A 15538-nucleotide genomic window follows, 5' to 3' on the forward strand; every position below is an offset into this window, starting at 1 on the left:
ATAAAACTTTATTCCTGTGGAAGATGCACAATCACAGACTTGCAAAGCTCAATATGCAAGCAAATCAAGCACTCCCCAAGAGCATCAGAGATGGTCTTGTGGGAGAATTCCAGATCAGCGATCTGTCCATGGAGTTGTGCTTTCCATATGCCTTAACTTTTCTGTAAATGAGGTGGTAAGGCTATAGTCCTGCCACGCATTACCACGTTAAGACCTTCTCACAGTATAGTTGGTTATATATTCTCTGTGTCATTAAGATTAATATATTCTAGAACTACAAAACCCATTCTTCTAATCTCCCTCCCATTCTCTGAAGAAAGATTATGGCATTCCTAGCCTACCTTGAAAGGACCCTGGTGGTTTGACTGGGCAAACGGGCAGGAGTGATCACTTGCTCCTGCTTTTTTACCCCACTAGAGACTACCAGGGACCATTAAGATAAGCCTTTGTGCACCCCACTTAGATTATGAGCCAACTAGGGGCAAAGTACCTACATGTAGTATATGTAAACTGCTTTGAATATACCCAGAGAAAGGCAGTATATCAAATCCATGACCCTTTACAGGGTGGGTTTCAGGCCTGCCATGACTTTAGTGTGAGATGGACTTTAGTGTGAGAGGAGGGAGTTAAGATGGGAGGGAAGGTGCTGCAGTTCAGTGGAGGGAGCCAGAACTCTTCAGTCACTACCTGGAAATTAACAGGACACTGGCTGATATTCAGTTTGGTGACCAGTTACCTCCCCTGCTAAAGATAGAATAGCACAAAGATCATCTTAACTTTAGCTATTAAATCCTGACTGTACTCATGAACCATCCCAACACTAACAGGAGTAGTCTGTAGTATTAACAGCACTCTTTTTAGCTTGGGTAAATATAGGCAGTTTAATCAGTTAAACTGCTTTGAATATCACTCCCCAAAATATATTATTTTAATTAGGTATTTTATATACCACCTATCAAGATTATCTAAGCAGTTTACAGTCAGGTACTCTTTTCCCCATATGTCTTGGTGGGCTTAGTCTATCTAACGTACCTGGGGCAATGGAGGATTGAGTGACTTGCCTAGGGTCACAAGGAGCAGTGCAGGGTTTAAACCCACAGGATGCTGAGGTTGTAACTCTAACACTAGGCCACTCCTTCCTCCCTCCTGCTTAGATCATTTTTATTCCTTTTTGTCTTAAAGACTGTAAATGTTCTACCAAGAAAATTAATGATAACCTTGGGGAGGGGGGCTTTTAGTTTTCAGTGCAGAAACTTGAAGAATCTTTACAACACCTTGGTGGCTTCAATACCCAAGCTTTTCAAGCAAAAGGTAAGCCAGAAAAAAAATTATATGGGACTGAAAATCTAGTGTTAATTGTGAATTTTCTTTAGCTTGTTTCTGTGGTAGTGCTGTCTTTTCATGTGTGTGTGTGTGTGCATGCAAATTCACTGCTTTTTATCAATATTATTCTGGTACATCCCTTCCGGACACTGAGAAACTTTGGATCTGTGTACCACCCTTCTTGGACTCTATCAGTTCCCCTGGGAGTTTGCTTGCCCACTGACCTTGTCACAGGTTTAAATGCAGGCTGGTATGCGTCCAGAGTGACTTCCCTCCCCCAGGTTGTAGGGCGCAGGCTTCATTTCCTGCCCCCCATCAATCGCATGGCGAGCATATGTGGGGCCGGAGGTCATGGGGTCCAGCCAACTGGCAGTCTGAGATCTTCAAGTCTGGTCATTTGGAATAGTTTCTGAGGGAGAAAAATCCTTTTCCTCCATTCAGCTGCTGTGAAAGTGCTAACAGGCTGGCACTGCTGAGACTGAGTAAAACAACCATTTTTTATGGTAACTTTGGGAACTGGCTTTTTACATGTTTTAAAAATTGTTTTTCACAGTTTCTAAGGGTAGGGTTCAGGTTACCCACTTCCCCAGACCCCCCAAATTACTATTTTTTTTTATTTTTGGACTTTGTTTTTGGTGCAAATTTGCTGGCGGCGGTCATCTTTGATTTTAAATATTTTTTTCAAAGTTTTATTTCTGCCTCTAATCCTCTTTATTTAATTTAAAAATTCATTTGGGATGGACTCCCCAGCCCTTAATCTGTCAAATGTGTACCTTTGTTGCACCAGATTGGCTTGATCTGCAACAGTATACCATGTTCCACAGTATGCTGGGGGAGGGGACAGGAGCTTTGGACTTCGCTTCCTCCAGCATATTTTTGACTCTGTGATGATATTACCACTATAAGCAGTTTGACTATCTTATAGGAGAGTGATTTTTGTTTACTTTTTGTTTTGGATCCGGCCGATTCCCTTGCTGGGACTAATCTACATGGTCACGCCGGGAGTTCGGTTTTGGTTGAGGACCCCTCAGTCAGCATGCCTTTTAAGCATGGATTTGTCCCCTTTTACTGTTGAGGTTCTGAATGAGCAAAAAAACTCTTCCTTTTCAATCCACAGCTTCTTGGTCTGGTTACAGGCAATAGGATGCCCAGGCTGCTCTTTCCGGCTCTCTGAAGCTGTGTATTAAACTTTTCTGCTGGCTCCTGCTGTTTAACGGTTTTGAGCTCCCTAAGGTGGATTCCACCGTGGCACAGGATACCCAGTGCATGGCCCTCCATGGAATTGGAGTAGTGTTTTTAATGACTCCCACAATCGCACAGTGGATGTTTTATTAAAAGAAAAAATAGTGGCTTCTTCAGGCAGCGGCAGCCTCCTTTGTGGTGCATGCAAGATTGCACAGGTTGTCCTCTGCAGAACTGGATGTTTGTCCTCAACTAGTGCTGGACGGTGAGGATTATGTCGTGAATGCCCTTTCTGATCTCTTTCGAGTTCTTACCACTTATGCGATATCTACGTGCTTTATGCGATATCTACATTCTGACCTCTTTAAATCTGTCCTTGGGCTGTGGTTGCTGCCTCCCAAGTCTTCCTTTCAAGAGTCGTCTGCTTTTTGGGAACAGGTCTGATCGCCACCCTACGTATCTCCCTGTGAACAAGTTTTAAAAGGAGGGAGCCGTAGCGCGAAGACTAAGCGACCGCGTGGCAGTTGGAGCAGGCAGAGGCAGCGGTTGAGGAAGGAAAAGGTGAGGTAAGGAGAAGAGGTAGCCTGGAGAGCAAAGAGGCAGCAGGAGGAAGAGGGAAGGAACCGGGACAGCGGAGGCGAGGAGTGGGCAGTGGTGAGAGTTAGCTCCGCTCCGCCCACCCGCACCGTGGCATCAGCGGCGTCGGCACCCGGACACCCCCTTAAAAGGAGGGAGCCACGGCGCAAAGACCAAGCGACCGCGTGGCAGTTGGAGCAGGCAGAGGCAGCGTTTGAGGAAGGAAAAGGTGAGGTAAGGAGGAGAAGTAGCCGGGAGAGCAAAGAGGAAGAGGGAAGGAACCAGGACAGCGGCGGCAAGGAGTGGGCAGTGGTGAGTTAGCTCCGCTCCGTCCACCCGCACCGTGACACCAGCGGCGTCAGCACCCGGACACCCCCTTAAAAGGAGGGAGCCACGGCGCAAAGACCAAGCGACCGCGTGGCAGTTGGAGCAGGCAGAGGCAGCATTTGAGGAAGGAAAAGGTGAGGTAAGGAGAAGAGGTAGCCGGGAGAGCAAAGAGGCAGCAGGAGGAAGAGGGAAGGAACCGGGACAGCGGAGGCGAGGAGCGGGCAATGGTGAGAGTTAGCTCCGCTCCGCCCATCCGCATCGTGGCATCAGCGGCGTCGGCACCCGGACACCCCCTTAAAAGGAGGGAGCCACGGCGCAAAGACCAAGCGACCGCGTGGCAGTTGGAGCAGGCAGAGGCAGCGTTTGAGGAAGGAAAAGGTGAGGTAAGGAGGAGAAGTAGCCGGGAGAGCAAAGAGGGAAGGAACCAGGACAGCGGTGGCGAGGAGCAGGCATGGTGAGAGTTAGCTCCGCCCACCCACACCGCGTCAACAGCGGCGTCAGTGCCCAGACTCCCCCTTAAAAGGGGGGGAGCCAACGGCACACAGCCGTTCGCGTGGCGAAGGCGAGCGGCAAAGGTGCTCGCCTTAGCGAGAGCGCCTTTGAGAAGAGCCTTAAGGGCCCGGGCCACTACGTCCAAGAAGGCAAAAAATCACAACAGGTAGGCCCAGGAGGGACAACACTCTCACAAGAGCAAAGAGGAGCGGCAGGCATAGGAGGCGCAGGAGATAAGTAGCGGGAACAGAAGATAGGAAAAGAGTAGGCCCAGGAGGCAAGCCCAAGAGGTAGCTTACACACACCTCAGCAGAAGGGCAGCAGCAGAGAGATTATACACAAGCAAAAAGAGAACACACACAGGCAGAGAGAACACACACAGGCACAAAGTAACGGAAGAGGGTTCAGAAAAGGTAAACTCAAGAGAAAAAGCACACACATTCACAAGCAAAAGGTACTGGCAGGTGCAGAGGGCTAGGAGGAGGAGGACACCGTGACGCACGAGCAGAAGGAAGCAGAAGACGAAGAGGACTAGGAACAGCCAGGAACAGGAGTGAGCACACAAGCAAGGAGTACAGGAATTTCTAGAAGGCGGACAAGAATGGAAGCTGCAGGAGCCCAGGGGTTGAGCTTCCCAGTGTGCTGCACGGGCTGCCACATGTACGACTACCTCCCCTCGGGAAGACAGTCGTATATGTGCGGATGGTGTCGGGAACTGAAGAGCTTGAAGAATTAAGTCAGCCATCTGAAGCACAGGATCCGGGAACTGGAGGGACGCTACACCTCAGAAGACCCTTTCCAGACATCCGTGTACCCTATGAGAGAGAGGTGTGTCAAGGAACAAGTCGGGGAACTCGAAATTCATCGAGGAAGCCTACAGGAGAGTGGAAGAGCAGGAACACGAGCAGCACAGGAACGAGGAGGATGCAATGAACGGAGGACAAGAACCATCCCAAGGCAGAGGGATCCCATGGAGGAAACTCGCAAGAAGAAGAGGCAAGATCCTACCAGTGCTTTGAGGGAGAAGTAACGAAAAACTCCAAGGACACTGATCTGCGACCACAGCGGAGGCTGAAAAAGGGGAAATCTGCAATCCTGGAGGGAAACTCGATCCTAAGACAGGTGGACAGTCACATAGCGGGAGGAAGAGAGGATAGGCTGGTGACCTGTCTCCCAGGAGCAAGGACTAAGGACATCGCCGACAGAATTGATAGGATCCTGGAAGGTGCAGAAACGGAGGAGACGGCAGTGATAGTCCACGTCGGGACAAACAATGTCACCAGGAGAGACTACAACAGGAATGCACTCGCCGAACAGTTCAAGATTTTGGGTAGGAAGCTGAAGATGAGGACACAGAGGATAGCGTTCTCGGAGATCCTACTGATGTGAAGAGGCAGACGGAACTACAATCAATTAATGCGTGGATGAGGAGATGGTGCGAAGAGGAGGGTTTTCACTTCTTGAGGAACTGGACAACGTTTTGGGGCAATAACAAGTTCTTCAGGAGAGATAGACTACACCTGAGCACGGCGGGAACTAGACTACTAGCAAACAACATCAGGAAAGGAACAGAACAAGCTTTAAACTAAGAAGAAGGGGAAAGCCGACAGTCGACCAGGCGTCGATGATTCAGAAGACAGTATCCCGAAAGGATACTGGGTGGGGAAAGTGCTGGGAAGACACCAAAGACACACAACAGGCGATGAAAGACCAACAAAGCCAGACGAATCAAGAGGAGGTTAGGAGGAGTCTACTACAAGGGGAGGACGAAAAGAAACAAGAGAAAGAGAAGGAACATAAGGAGGAAAATAAGAACGTATCACAAGGGGATAACATAAGAGACAATAAGCAGGAGTCTGCAGGACAGGAAGGGGACGGTAAGAACAACAAATCACAAGGGAAAGTAACAAAGAAACAAAAATATCAAGACTTAAATTGTATGAACACTAATGCAAGAAGCCTGAAGAACAAAATGGGTGAACTAGAAATCATGGCCAAAGATGAGAACCTGGACGTCATAGCAATCACGGAAACATGGTGGACCGAAGAAAACAAATGGGACATAGTACTGCCAGGATACAAGCTCTACCGAAGAGACAGGACGCATCGGAGAGGGGGAGGAGTAGCACTTTATATAAAGGATACCATTCACTCGACCGGAGTGGACACAACAGTGACAAAGGACCAACCGGAATCAATATGGGTTAAAATACCAGGAAGAAAGGGAACCGAGATAAAGATGGGACTGTACTACCGCCCACCTGGACAAACAGAAGCAATGGATGAAGAACTGAGGGCCGAATTGAGATGAGAATGTAAAAACGCAAACACCATAATTATGGGAGATTTCAACTATCCCGGGATAGACTGGAGCCATGGAGCCTCAAGATGTTCAAGGGAAACAAAGTTCCTGGAGGCTGTACGGGACTGTTTCTTGGAGCAGCTTGTCAAGGAACCAACAAGAGGGACAGCTATACTGGATTTAATCCTCAGCGGGTTGAAAGGACCTACCCAAGAAGTGGAAGTAGTAGGACCATTAGGAAACAGTGATCACAACATGATCCAATTCAAAGTGGAAATGCCAAAGGAGAAGAGAACCATTGCAACAGTGTTTAACTTCAAGAAAGGGAACTATGAGGCAAATGGTAAAGAGAAAACTCAAGAACAGCTCCAGGAAAACACCGATGGTAGAGCAAGCCTGGACCTTATTCAAGGACACGGTAAATGACGCGCAAAACCTGTATATACCCAGATTTAGAAAAGGGAGCAAAAAAGAATCGAACAAAAGACCCGGCATGGATAACCAATGAAGTTAAGAAGGTGATAGGAGACAAGAAAAAAATCATTCAAGAAGTGGAAAAAGGATAAAACTGAGGAAAACTGGAAAGAGCACAGGAAACATCAAAAAGAATGTCACCATGTGGTCAGAACAGCGAAAAGAGAGTATGAGGAGAGACTTGCCAAGGAGGCGCGAAATTTTAAACCATTCTTTCGATATGTGAAAGAAAAACTGGCAAGAGAGGAAGTGGGACCCCTGGATGAGGGAGGCAGAAAAGGAGTGGTAAAGGAAGTAGCAGACAGATTAAACAGTTCTTCTCGTCAGTCTTCACAAAAGAGGACACATCCAACGTGCCGGAACCAGAAAAAAACCTTCAAGGGGGATCAAGAAGAAAAATTATCAATAGAGGTGAGCCTCGAGGATGTACTCAAACAGATAGATAGACTAAAAACTGACAAATCGCCGGGACTAGAGAGTTGCGTGGGGACAGAAATCCCACCTATCCCCGTTGGGATCCTCTCCGTCCCCACCCATCCCTGCAAGGAATTACCTCCATCCCCGCCCGTCCCCATAAAAAGAACAAATTTCTTCTGACAGGATCATTAGTTCCACAGTTTCTTTTGTGTTTGCGCTGCTGTTTTCCTTGTGGAATCTCTTTGGTGGAACCCTTTTTGTTTTCTGTTCAGATAATTAACTTATAAACCCCCTCTCTTTTACTAAGGCTGATGTGTCCATTATATTATATGGACGAACCCTGCTTCCAAAGCCTTTCATCCCCGTGGGAGTCCCGTTGGCCAGAGTGGGGTCCCGGGGGCCAGAGTGGGGTCCCTGTGGGAGTCCCCGTGGGTTAGGGGAGGATTCCCGCGATCCCCGTTCCGTGCAGGCCTCTAGCCGGGACCAGATGGAATCCACCCGAGAATACTGAAGGAGCTTAGAGATGAAATAGCGGCGTAACTACAGAAGATTTTGCAACCTATCCTTGAAAACAGGGGTAGTCCCGGAGGACTGGAGGATAGCGAATGTTACACCTATCTTCAAAAAGGGATCCAGAGACGACCTGGGGAACTACAGACCGGTGAGCTTGACCTCAGTTCCAGGGAAGATGGTCGAATCATTAATCAAAGACAGCATCAGTGAGCATATAGAAAGAAATAATCTGATGAGAACCAGCCAGCATGGTTTCTGTAAAGGAAGATCCTGCCAAACGAACCTACTGCACTTCGAGGGGATAAACAAACAATTGGACAAAGGTGACCCCATAGACATCATATCTGGACTTCCAAAAAGCCTTTGACAAGGTACCCAATGAGCGCCTGCTAAAGAAACTGTGGAACCACGAGGTGGAAGAGGACGTGCACAGATGGATCTGTAATTGGCTGGCGGACAGGAAGCAGAGGGTAGGAGTAAAAGGACACTACTCTGACTGGGAAGCAGTCACGAGTGGTGTCCCGCAGGGTCAGTGCTGGGACCACTGCTGTTCAATATATTCATTAATGACCTGGAAGTGGGGACGAAGTGTGAAGTTATAAAATTTGCGGATGACACAAAACTCTCCAGTAGAGTTAGAACTGTTGAAGAATGTAAAGAACTACAAAGGGACTTGGACAAACTGAGTGGATGGGCAAATAAATGGCAAATGTGCTTCAATGTAGAGAAATGCAAAGACTTGCACATAGGGAAAGGAAACCCGATGTACAACTACAAGATGGGGGGGGGGGGATGATATTGGGGAAAAGCAACCTAGAAAGGGACTTGGGGGTTTTAGTGGACCAATCAATGAAGTCGTGAGCACAATGCGCAGCGGCCTCAAAGAAGGTGAACAGAATGTTGGGTATTATCAAAAAAGGAATCACTACCAGAACCAAAGAAGTTATCCTGCTGCTATATCAGGCGATGGTACGCCCACATCTGGAATACTGCATTCAATACTGGTCGCCGTACCTTAAGAAGGATATGGCGACACTTGAGAGGGTCCAGAGAAGAGCAACAAAAATGATAAAGGGCATGGAAGACCTTTCATATGCTGAGAGGCTGGAGAAACTGGGGCTCTTTTCCCTGGAAAAATGGAGACTTAGTTCTTCTTCACTCAGAGGGTTGTGGATACCTGGAATGTACTTCCGGAGGAGGTGGTAGAGCAGAGTACGATTTTGGGTTTCAAAAAGGGGTTAGACAAGTTCCTGAAGGAAAAGGGGATTGAGGGGTATAGTTAGAGGGGTACTATATAGGATAAAATGTCTTAAGTAAAGGATCACTTATAGGTCACTGACCTGGGGGGCCGCCGCGGGAGCGGACTGCTGGGCACGAATGACCTATGGTCTAACTCGGCAGAGGCGATGCTTATGTTCTTACATTGGGAAAGGACAGTGGTAGTTTTCATCCCTCCTGCTGTTTTCATAAAAAAATCCTCAGGCTCTTCCAGAGATATTCTCAGGGATATACATTCCCTGTGCCAGTTTTTCCAATTCCAGCCATCCTCCAACATCTGGATCCTGAATGACTAATGCTCCTAAACAGCCCTTCAGAGGGCTGTCTAGCTCAGTTTTTCTAGAAGTGGACTTGCATGTACTCAGATAAATGAATGAAGGATATCATTTGGGAGGGGCACAAGAGAGTTTTCTTTTGCCTGCCTCTGGATTTGTTTCTGCACTTTCCAGCAGGTCGGCCAGAAAAGGAGTCGAAGATCTGCACTACTTTTCAGCGTCTCTTCAACATCCGAGCATTAGTACCCATTCCAGACCATGACTTAGGCTTCAGCACATACTCTTTATAATTCATTATGCCCAGTGTTCTCCCTAGCGTCTTTTAGCTGGGCGCTCCACCTGGCTAATTTAGGTGAGCTCTCGGCTGTCTTCCTCCAATGATATGCTTCTCCCTCAGGAGTAAGTAACATTTTGAAGAAAAAAATTCTGTGCCGGCATTTTCTCTTATGCTACGTCCCCTTCCCTCAGGGCATCTCTTCCACACTCCATTTGCTACACAACCAATGGCCCTGCTTCGGGGTCTGTATGGCTGATTTGCCTATGCAGAACAGCACCAGTGCTGCCCGATTCAATAGATACACTCATTCATCCTAGTGATTGGCTGATTCTTGTGGTATGAATGAGTGTATCTGTTGTTCTGTTCCTGGTATGTGGTATTGTGATGTGATTGGTGGAAGTCGTTTTACATCAGGGGGAATTCTTTTCTTTAGCTCCACCCTGAACATCGCGGCCATGTTGTAGTTTCGGCGTGAATGAAATGGATTGAGTGATACTCTAAGAAATAGCACCGTTCTGGTAAGTTTGGTGAGATTTAACTTGCCGCACTTCCTTAGACTATTCAGGGAGACCTAATGATGATTTTTGCTTTTGTAGTGTCCCCAACCTTGAGGAAGAACTTTGAAACGTGTCGGTGGTCTAAGCCAGTGTTCTTCAACCACCGGTCCATGGACCAGTGCTGGTCCACAGAAATTTCCTGCCGGTCCACAGGGCCAGCATGTGCATCAGGCCCAAAACAGTGTTCTTCAACCGCCGGTCCACGGTGTGATCAATGCGGCATTATCTTCGAGCCAGCTCCCTCTTCCTAACTGATTCAGTGCACAAAGCCACAGGCAGTGGCTCCTACGGGCATCCTGCGCCTGAACCGAAAGCCTTCTCTCCGATGTTGCAACGTCAGAGGGAAGGCTTCCAGATGAGGCACGGGACGTGCAAGATGCAATTAGTACTATTATGGGGGGTGGGGTCTGGGGTGGAGATTGGGTAGAGATGGGCGTGGCCTGGCCCACGACTTAGCCCAGTGTTCTTCAACCGCCGGTCCACGGACCGATGCCGGTCCACAGAATAATTCTTTTATTTCTGCCGGTCCATAGGTGTAAAAAGGTTGAAAAACACTGGTCTAAGCTAAGTGGCAATTTTATATGAATATTATTAAGCCATGAAGACTGATTTATTTATTTATTATTAAGCACTGGCACTTTATTACAAATTAAAAAAAAATATATATATACACACGAAGAGCAGTTCTGTGAGTGAACCTCCACCATACATTGGTTCCTATGAGGATGGCTACCACACCAAGTAATTAAGTATCGAATATACTCGGTGTGGCTTTCTGAGGAACATGGTGTGGGCAGTCTCTGGATATATTTAAGGTGGAAACTAAAGTAACATTAAGTGATTTAACTTGATATTTTATGCACTTTGATTGCTGTGAGAGCTTAAAGCTTTTCAACATCTTCTTCACGACCAGGTAGTCCTCATTCGGATGGACAACTAAGTCGCCATGTACTATGTCAACAAGCAGGGAGGAATGGGATCTCTCCCTCTTCGCCAAGAAGCTCTGAAGGTTTGGGATTGGGCAATCCTTCACAACACCTTCCTGAAAGCTGTCTACATTCAAGGGGAGAAAAACTGTTTGGCGGACAAATTGAGTTATCTTCTGCAACCTCACGAATGGACACTCAATTCTTCTCCTCTTCATCACATATTTTCTCAGTGGGAAACTCCTCAGATAGATCTCTTTGCATCTCCCCACAATCAGAAACTGCCTCAGTTCTGCTCCACGATATATTCTCCTCATCGCCTCGAGGCAGACGCTTTTCTACTTTTTACTGTATGCATTCCGTCTCTTTCTCAAGACTCTTGTCAAGTTGAGGCTCCTTGGTGGCCGAGACAACCTTGGTACTTCCTTCTACTTCAACTCAGCAGCAGGGAGCCCTACCTTCTACCAGTTTTTCCATCTCTGCTTACACAGAGTCAAGGATCTCTACTTCATCCCAACCTGCAGTCTCTGCACCTGATAGCTTGGTACCTTTCAACATAACTCCTCTTCAGTTTTCTCAACCTGTAAGGGGCATATTAGAGGCTTCTAGAAAACCTGACACTAGACAATGCTATCACCAAAAATGGACTAGATTTTCTACGTGGTGCATCTTTCATGATAAGGAGCCTCAAGACTCCTTATCTTCTGTTCTAGATTATCTTTTGCACTTATTCACCTTTGGCTTCGAGTCCATCTCGGTGCAATTGCTATTTTCCATCAGCCTATTGAAAGGAAACCCCTCTCTGCTCATCCGGTGGTTTCCAAATTTATAAAAGGACTTTTCAATGTCAAACCTCCTCTCAAACCGTCTCCAGTGGTTTGGGATCTCAATGTTGTTCTTGATCAATTGATGAAGCCTCCATTTGAAGCAATGTCTACGGCTCATCTGAAATATCTCACTTGGAAAGTGGTGTTTTCTCATTGCCCTCGCATCTGCTCGAAGTTAGTGAGCTGCAAGCTTTAATTACTGATCCACCTTTCACAGTTTTCCATCATGACAAGGTGGTCCTCCGTACTCATCCTAAATTCTTACCTAAAGTGTTTTCAGAATTGCATCTCAGTCAATCCATTGTACTTCCAGTGTTTTTTCCAAGACCTCATTCTCATCCAGAAGAAGCAGCTCTTCATACTCTGGACTGTAAGCGTGCTTTGGCCTTTTACATGGAACGCACCAAACCACACAGATCTGCTCCTCAACTTTTTGTCTCCTTCGATCCAAACAAGTTGGGACATCCCATTTCTAAGTGTACTATCTCCAACTGGATGGCTGCTTGTATCTCTTTCTGCTATGCCCAGGCTGGACTGCATCTACAGAGTCGAGTTGCAACCCACAAAGTCAGAGGCATGGCGACTTCAGTAGCTTTCCTCAGATCCACTCTTATTGAGGAAATTTGCAAAGCTGCCACCTGGTCCTTGGTTCATACTTTCACCTCTCATTATTGTCTGGATGTTTTCTCCAGACGGGATGGCCATTTTGGGCAGAGAGTATTGCAAAATTTATTCTCCTAAGTTGCCAACACTCCCACCATCCCATTCTGGTTAGCTTGGAGGTCACCCATATGTGCTTGTCCTTGGATAAAGCGCAGTTACTTACTGTAACAGTTGGCTCTGGCTCCTCTCTGCAGCTTGAGTTCTCGAGCAAGGTCTTGGGCATCATCATTGATTCCACATTGTCCTTCAATGACCACCTCCAATCCTTGGTAAAAAAAATGCCTTTTCAGCCTTCACATGTTGAGGAAAGTTAGATCCTGCTTCCATCAAAAACATTTTACCCTCCTTGTCCAATCCATCATCCTCTCCAGATTGGACTATTGCAACTCTATCTACTTAAGCCTAACTAAGAAAAACCTCCACAGACTCCAACAGATTCAGAATGCCGCGGCCAAGCTCATCTTCGCTAAAAGTAAATTTGACCATGTCTCCCCGCTCCTGGCCAAGCTCCACTGGCTTCCGATAATCGCCAGGGTCCACTATAAAAGCGCCTGTTTAACTTTCAAAATCCTATATGGTATCCTCCCTCCCTTTATCCCTCTTTCTTGGAATTCTTCAAATCCTAATACCACCAGATCCTCCCACAAATTAAAACTATCCTTCCCCTCGCTAAAAGGCATTTCCCACACAGGAAAGCTAGGGACTTCCCTCCACTTCAAAATCACTGAGCTCTGGAACAACCGCCTCCCCTCTTCGGAACTTGAGTTCTCTCCAAGTTTTCCGCAAACATCTGAAAACCTGGCTTTTCTCAAAAAAATGTAAGTCTCCCTTCAACTTAGGAATCAAGGAAACTCTTATATCTTGGCATCCCAAGTCCTCTAAATTTTCTTCACACTTCTACCTCTAACCCTCTGTTGTAGTTCCTTCCTATTTCTCCTACTGTAAACCGCGTCAAGCTCTACGAACGTGGAGATGATGTGGTATACAAACCTAAGGATTAGATTAGATTAGATTATCCAGGGACAGCAGGTAGCTATTCTCACAACCCACCCACCTCCCCTGGTTGGCTTCTCTGTTAGCTATCTGAACTGAGGAGACTCGCCCTGTGCTGAGCGGGAAGGCATTCGCGCATGCGCGGTGTGGCAGACTCAAAACCTCTGAGTTTCTACAAGCAAGTCTGCTTGCGAGGCTGTCCACATCTGGGCTCTGCGGATGATGTCACCCATATGTGAGACTAGTTGCCTGCTGTCCCTGGATAACAACTGTTACGGTAAGTAACTGTGCTTTCACCTACTCTCCATTGCTTTGCCACTTGAAATACTGAAGACTTTATAGGACAGAGCTGACAAATTAACTTTCTTCATCTGCTGGTCGATAGGCATAACCCACAAGTTCTGAACTGGTCTGGTTAGGACTAAAGATGAGTTATCAGGTAAGGCATACTTTGTCCTTCAATCTGATTTCTGTTTCCAGTCTCTATAATTGCACTTTTTCTCTCTTGTCTTGTTCAGTGTTATCAGTTTCCAGAGAACTTCATCATTTTATTGAGAAGCTGGCGTGCAATGGGACCTTAGAGAAATGCACAGAAGCACCAACAAGGTAAAGATGAATAAATGTAGTGCTACACACCTCAGGAATTTACAGCCGAGGTTAGACAGGTTGCATTGTAAATCATAACAGAACAAAATACTTCAGAAGAAATCTTGTCCTTCCAGCAACTCCAGAGAAATTAGATAAAGCCAGAATAAAACAAATACAACAGTTTAAATGATGGCAGATAAAGACCAAAATGGGTACATGTAACCCAGCACTAATTCCCCTTTCCAGTATCTTAATGTCTGTCTTCTTAGCACTTCCCACCATATCTATTCAGGTGTATCCAAACTCTACTTTCTAATGCAAAAGGCATACGAGTCTTGAACCAGTGCATTTCTAATCGTGAGTTGTCAAAGGCATCATGTAAATTGTTTTCGGCTCTGCTGCCTGTATTACTGGACTGTGTTGAAACTCCTCAGTTTTTACTTTGTACACATGAGTTGAAGATATTTGATCTCTGATTTTTGGGTTTTCTTTTGTTTGTTTTTGGTGGAGTGTGTGTGTGTGTGTGGAGGGGTTATCCTGAATTTGAGGCTTCTCAGTGCTTCAGAGGCTCCCAGTTTTACTGGGGCAGCTCTACCTGGGAGAAGACATACTCTCCTGTCAGTCTGTAACTGGGAGAACAATTTTTAAATAGGGCACCTACCTAGCTGGTCTCTTATCACCTTTGGAAGGCTTGGGGATTACTCCCTCAGTAGTAAAGCTCACTTCTGGTTATTACTGGAGCTTGAGCACAGACTGTATGACCCCATGTGGGTCATGAAGACCTCTATGACACGGGTGGAACTGTGGAGTCTGGGGTCGTCCATTTGATGGCCTGATTGGCAGCCCAAAAATACAAGCATTTTGGATCTGCTTACGTGCTTGTTTGAGGCAATATTCTTCTCCACCTTTAAAGATTCCTCGATAGAACTTTCGCCTTCCAAGCAGACAAATCGAACCCATGGCTAGCCCAGATGATACTCGAGGCCCCCACTTACCTTGCCTTCAGAAAACTACTAAAAACTTACCTATTCAGCAAACACGACCCTCAATATTCCCTTCACCCCACATAACACTCGCCCCACCCCTGCCCCCTTCCTCCTTCACCAGACCCTCCCTTTTTCCCGCTCTCTACTTCCCTTGTCTAGTTCGATCAAAGCTGCAGTTTCTGTTAAATTGTTGTAAATCTTCCCCTCATTGCAGACAGTTGTAAATCGCTGTAATTTCATTGCTGACTGCTGTAAATTGTTGTAATTAATCGTAAATCTGCTTGTAATTTGCTGTAAATCTGCTTGTAATTTTGTTGTAAATCTGCTTGTCAATGCAGGTCATTTGCTAATTGATGTAAACCGCCTAGAACTCGCTGGGTATGGCGGTATATAAGAATAAAGTTATTATTATTAAAGTTATTATTTAAGCTAAACAGGCACAGTACCATTGTATATGGGAGATATCCAGGTGGGGGTACTTTTAATTGCATTTTTTAGAGGTCTGCAACTAGAATTTGGGTCCCCTACTTTGAAAAAACCCCCAAACTTTTGTTTTGTTCTC

At 46.3% G+C, this 15538-nt stretch overlaps 1 protein-coding gene across 1 annotated transcript in view; it reads left to right on the forward strand.

Moving 5' to 3' along the window:
• Nucleotides 1–15538, forward strand: part of LOC117346534 (kinetochore-associated protein DSN1 homolog) — an 82940-nt gene that overhangs the window by 14602 nt on the left and 52800 nt on the right. The window contains exons 4-5 of the mRNA XM_033916264.1: nucleotides 1239–1311; nucleotides 13921–14008. Of these exons, the coding sequence (XP_033772155.1) occupies nucleotides 1239–1311; nucleotides 13921–14008 (161 nt within the window). The remainder of the gene's footprint in view (nucleotides 1–1238; nucleotides 1312–13920; nucleotides 14009–15538) is intronic.

Source organism: Geotrypetes seraphini, chromosome 12 (assembly GCF_902459505.1).
Source record: "Geotrypetes seraphini chromosome 12, aGeoSer1.1, whole genome shotgun sequence".
Classification (NCBI taxonomy): domain Eukaryota; kingdom Metazoa; phylum Chordata; class Amphibia; order Gymnophiona; family Dermophiidae; genus Geotrypetes; species Geotrypetes seraphini.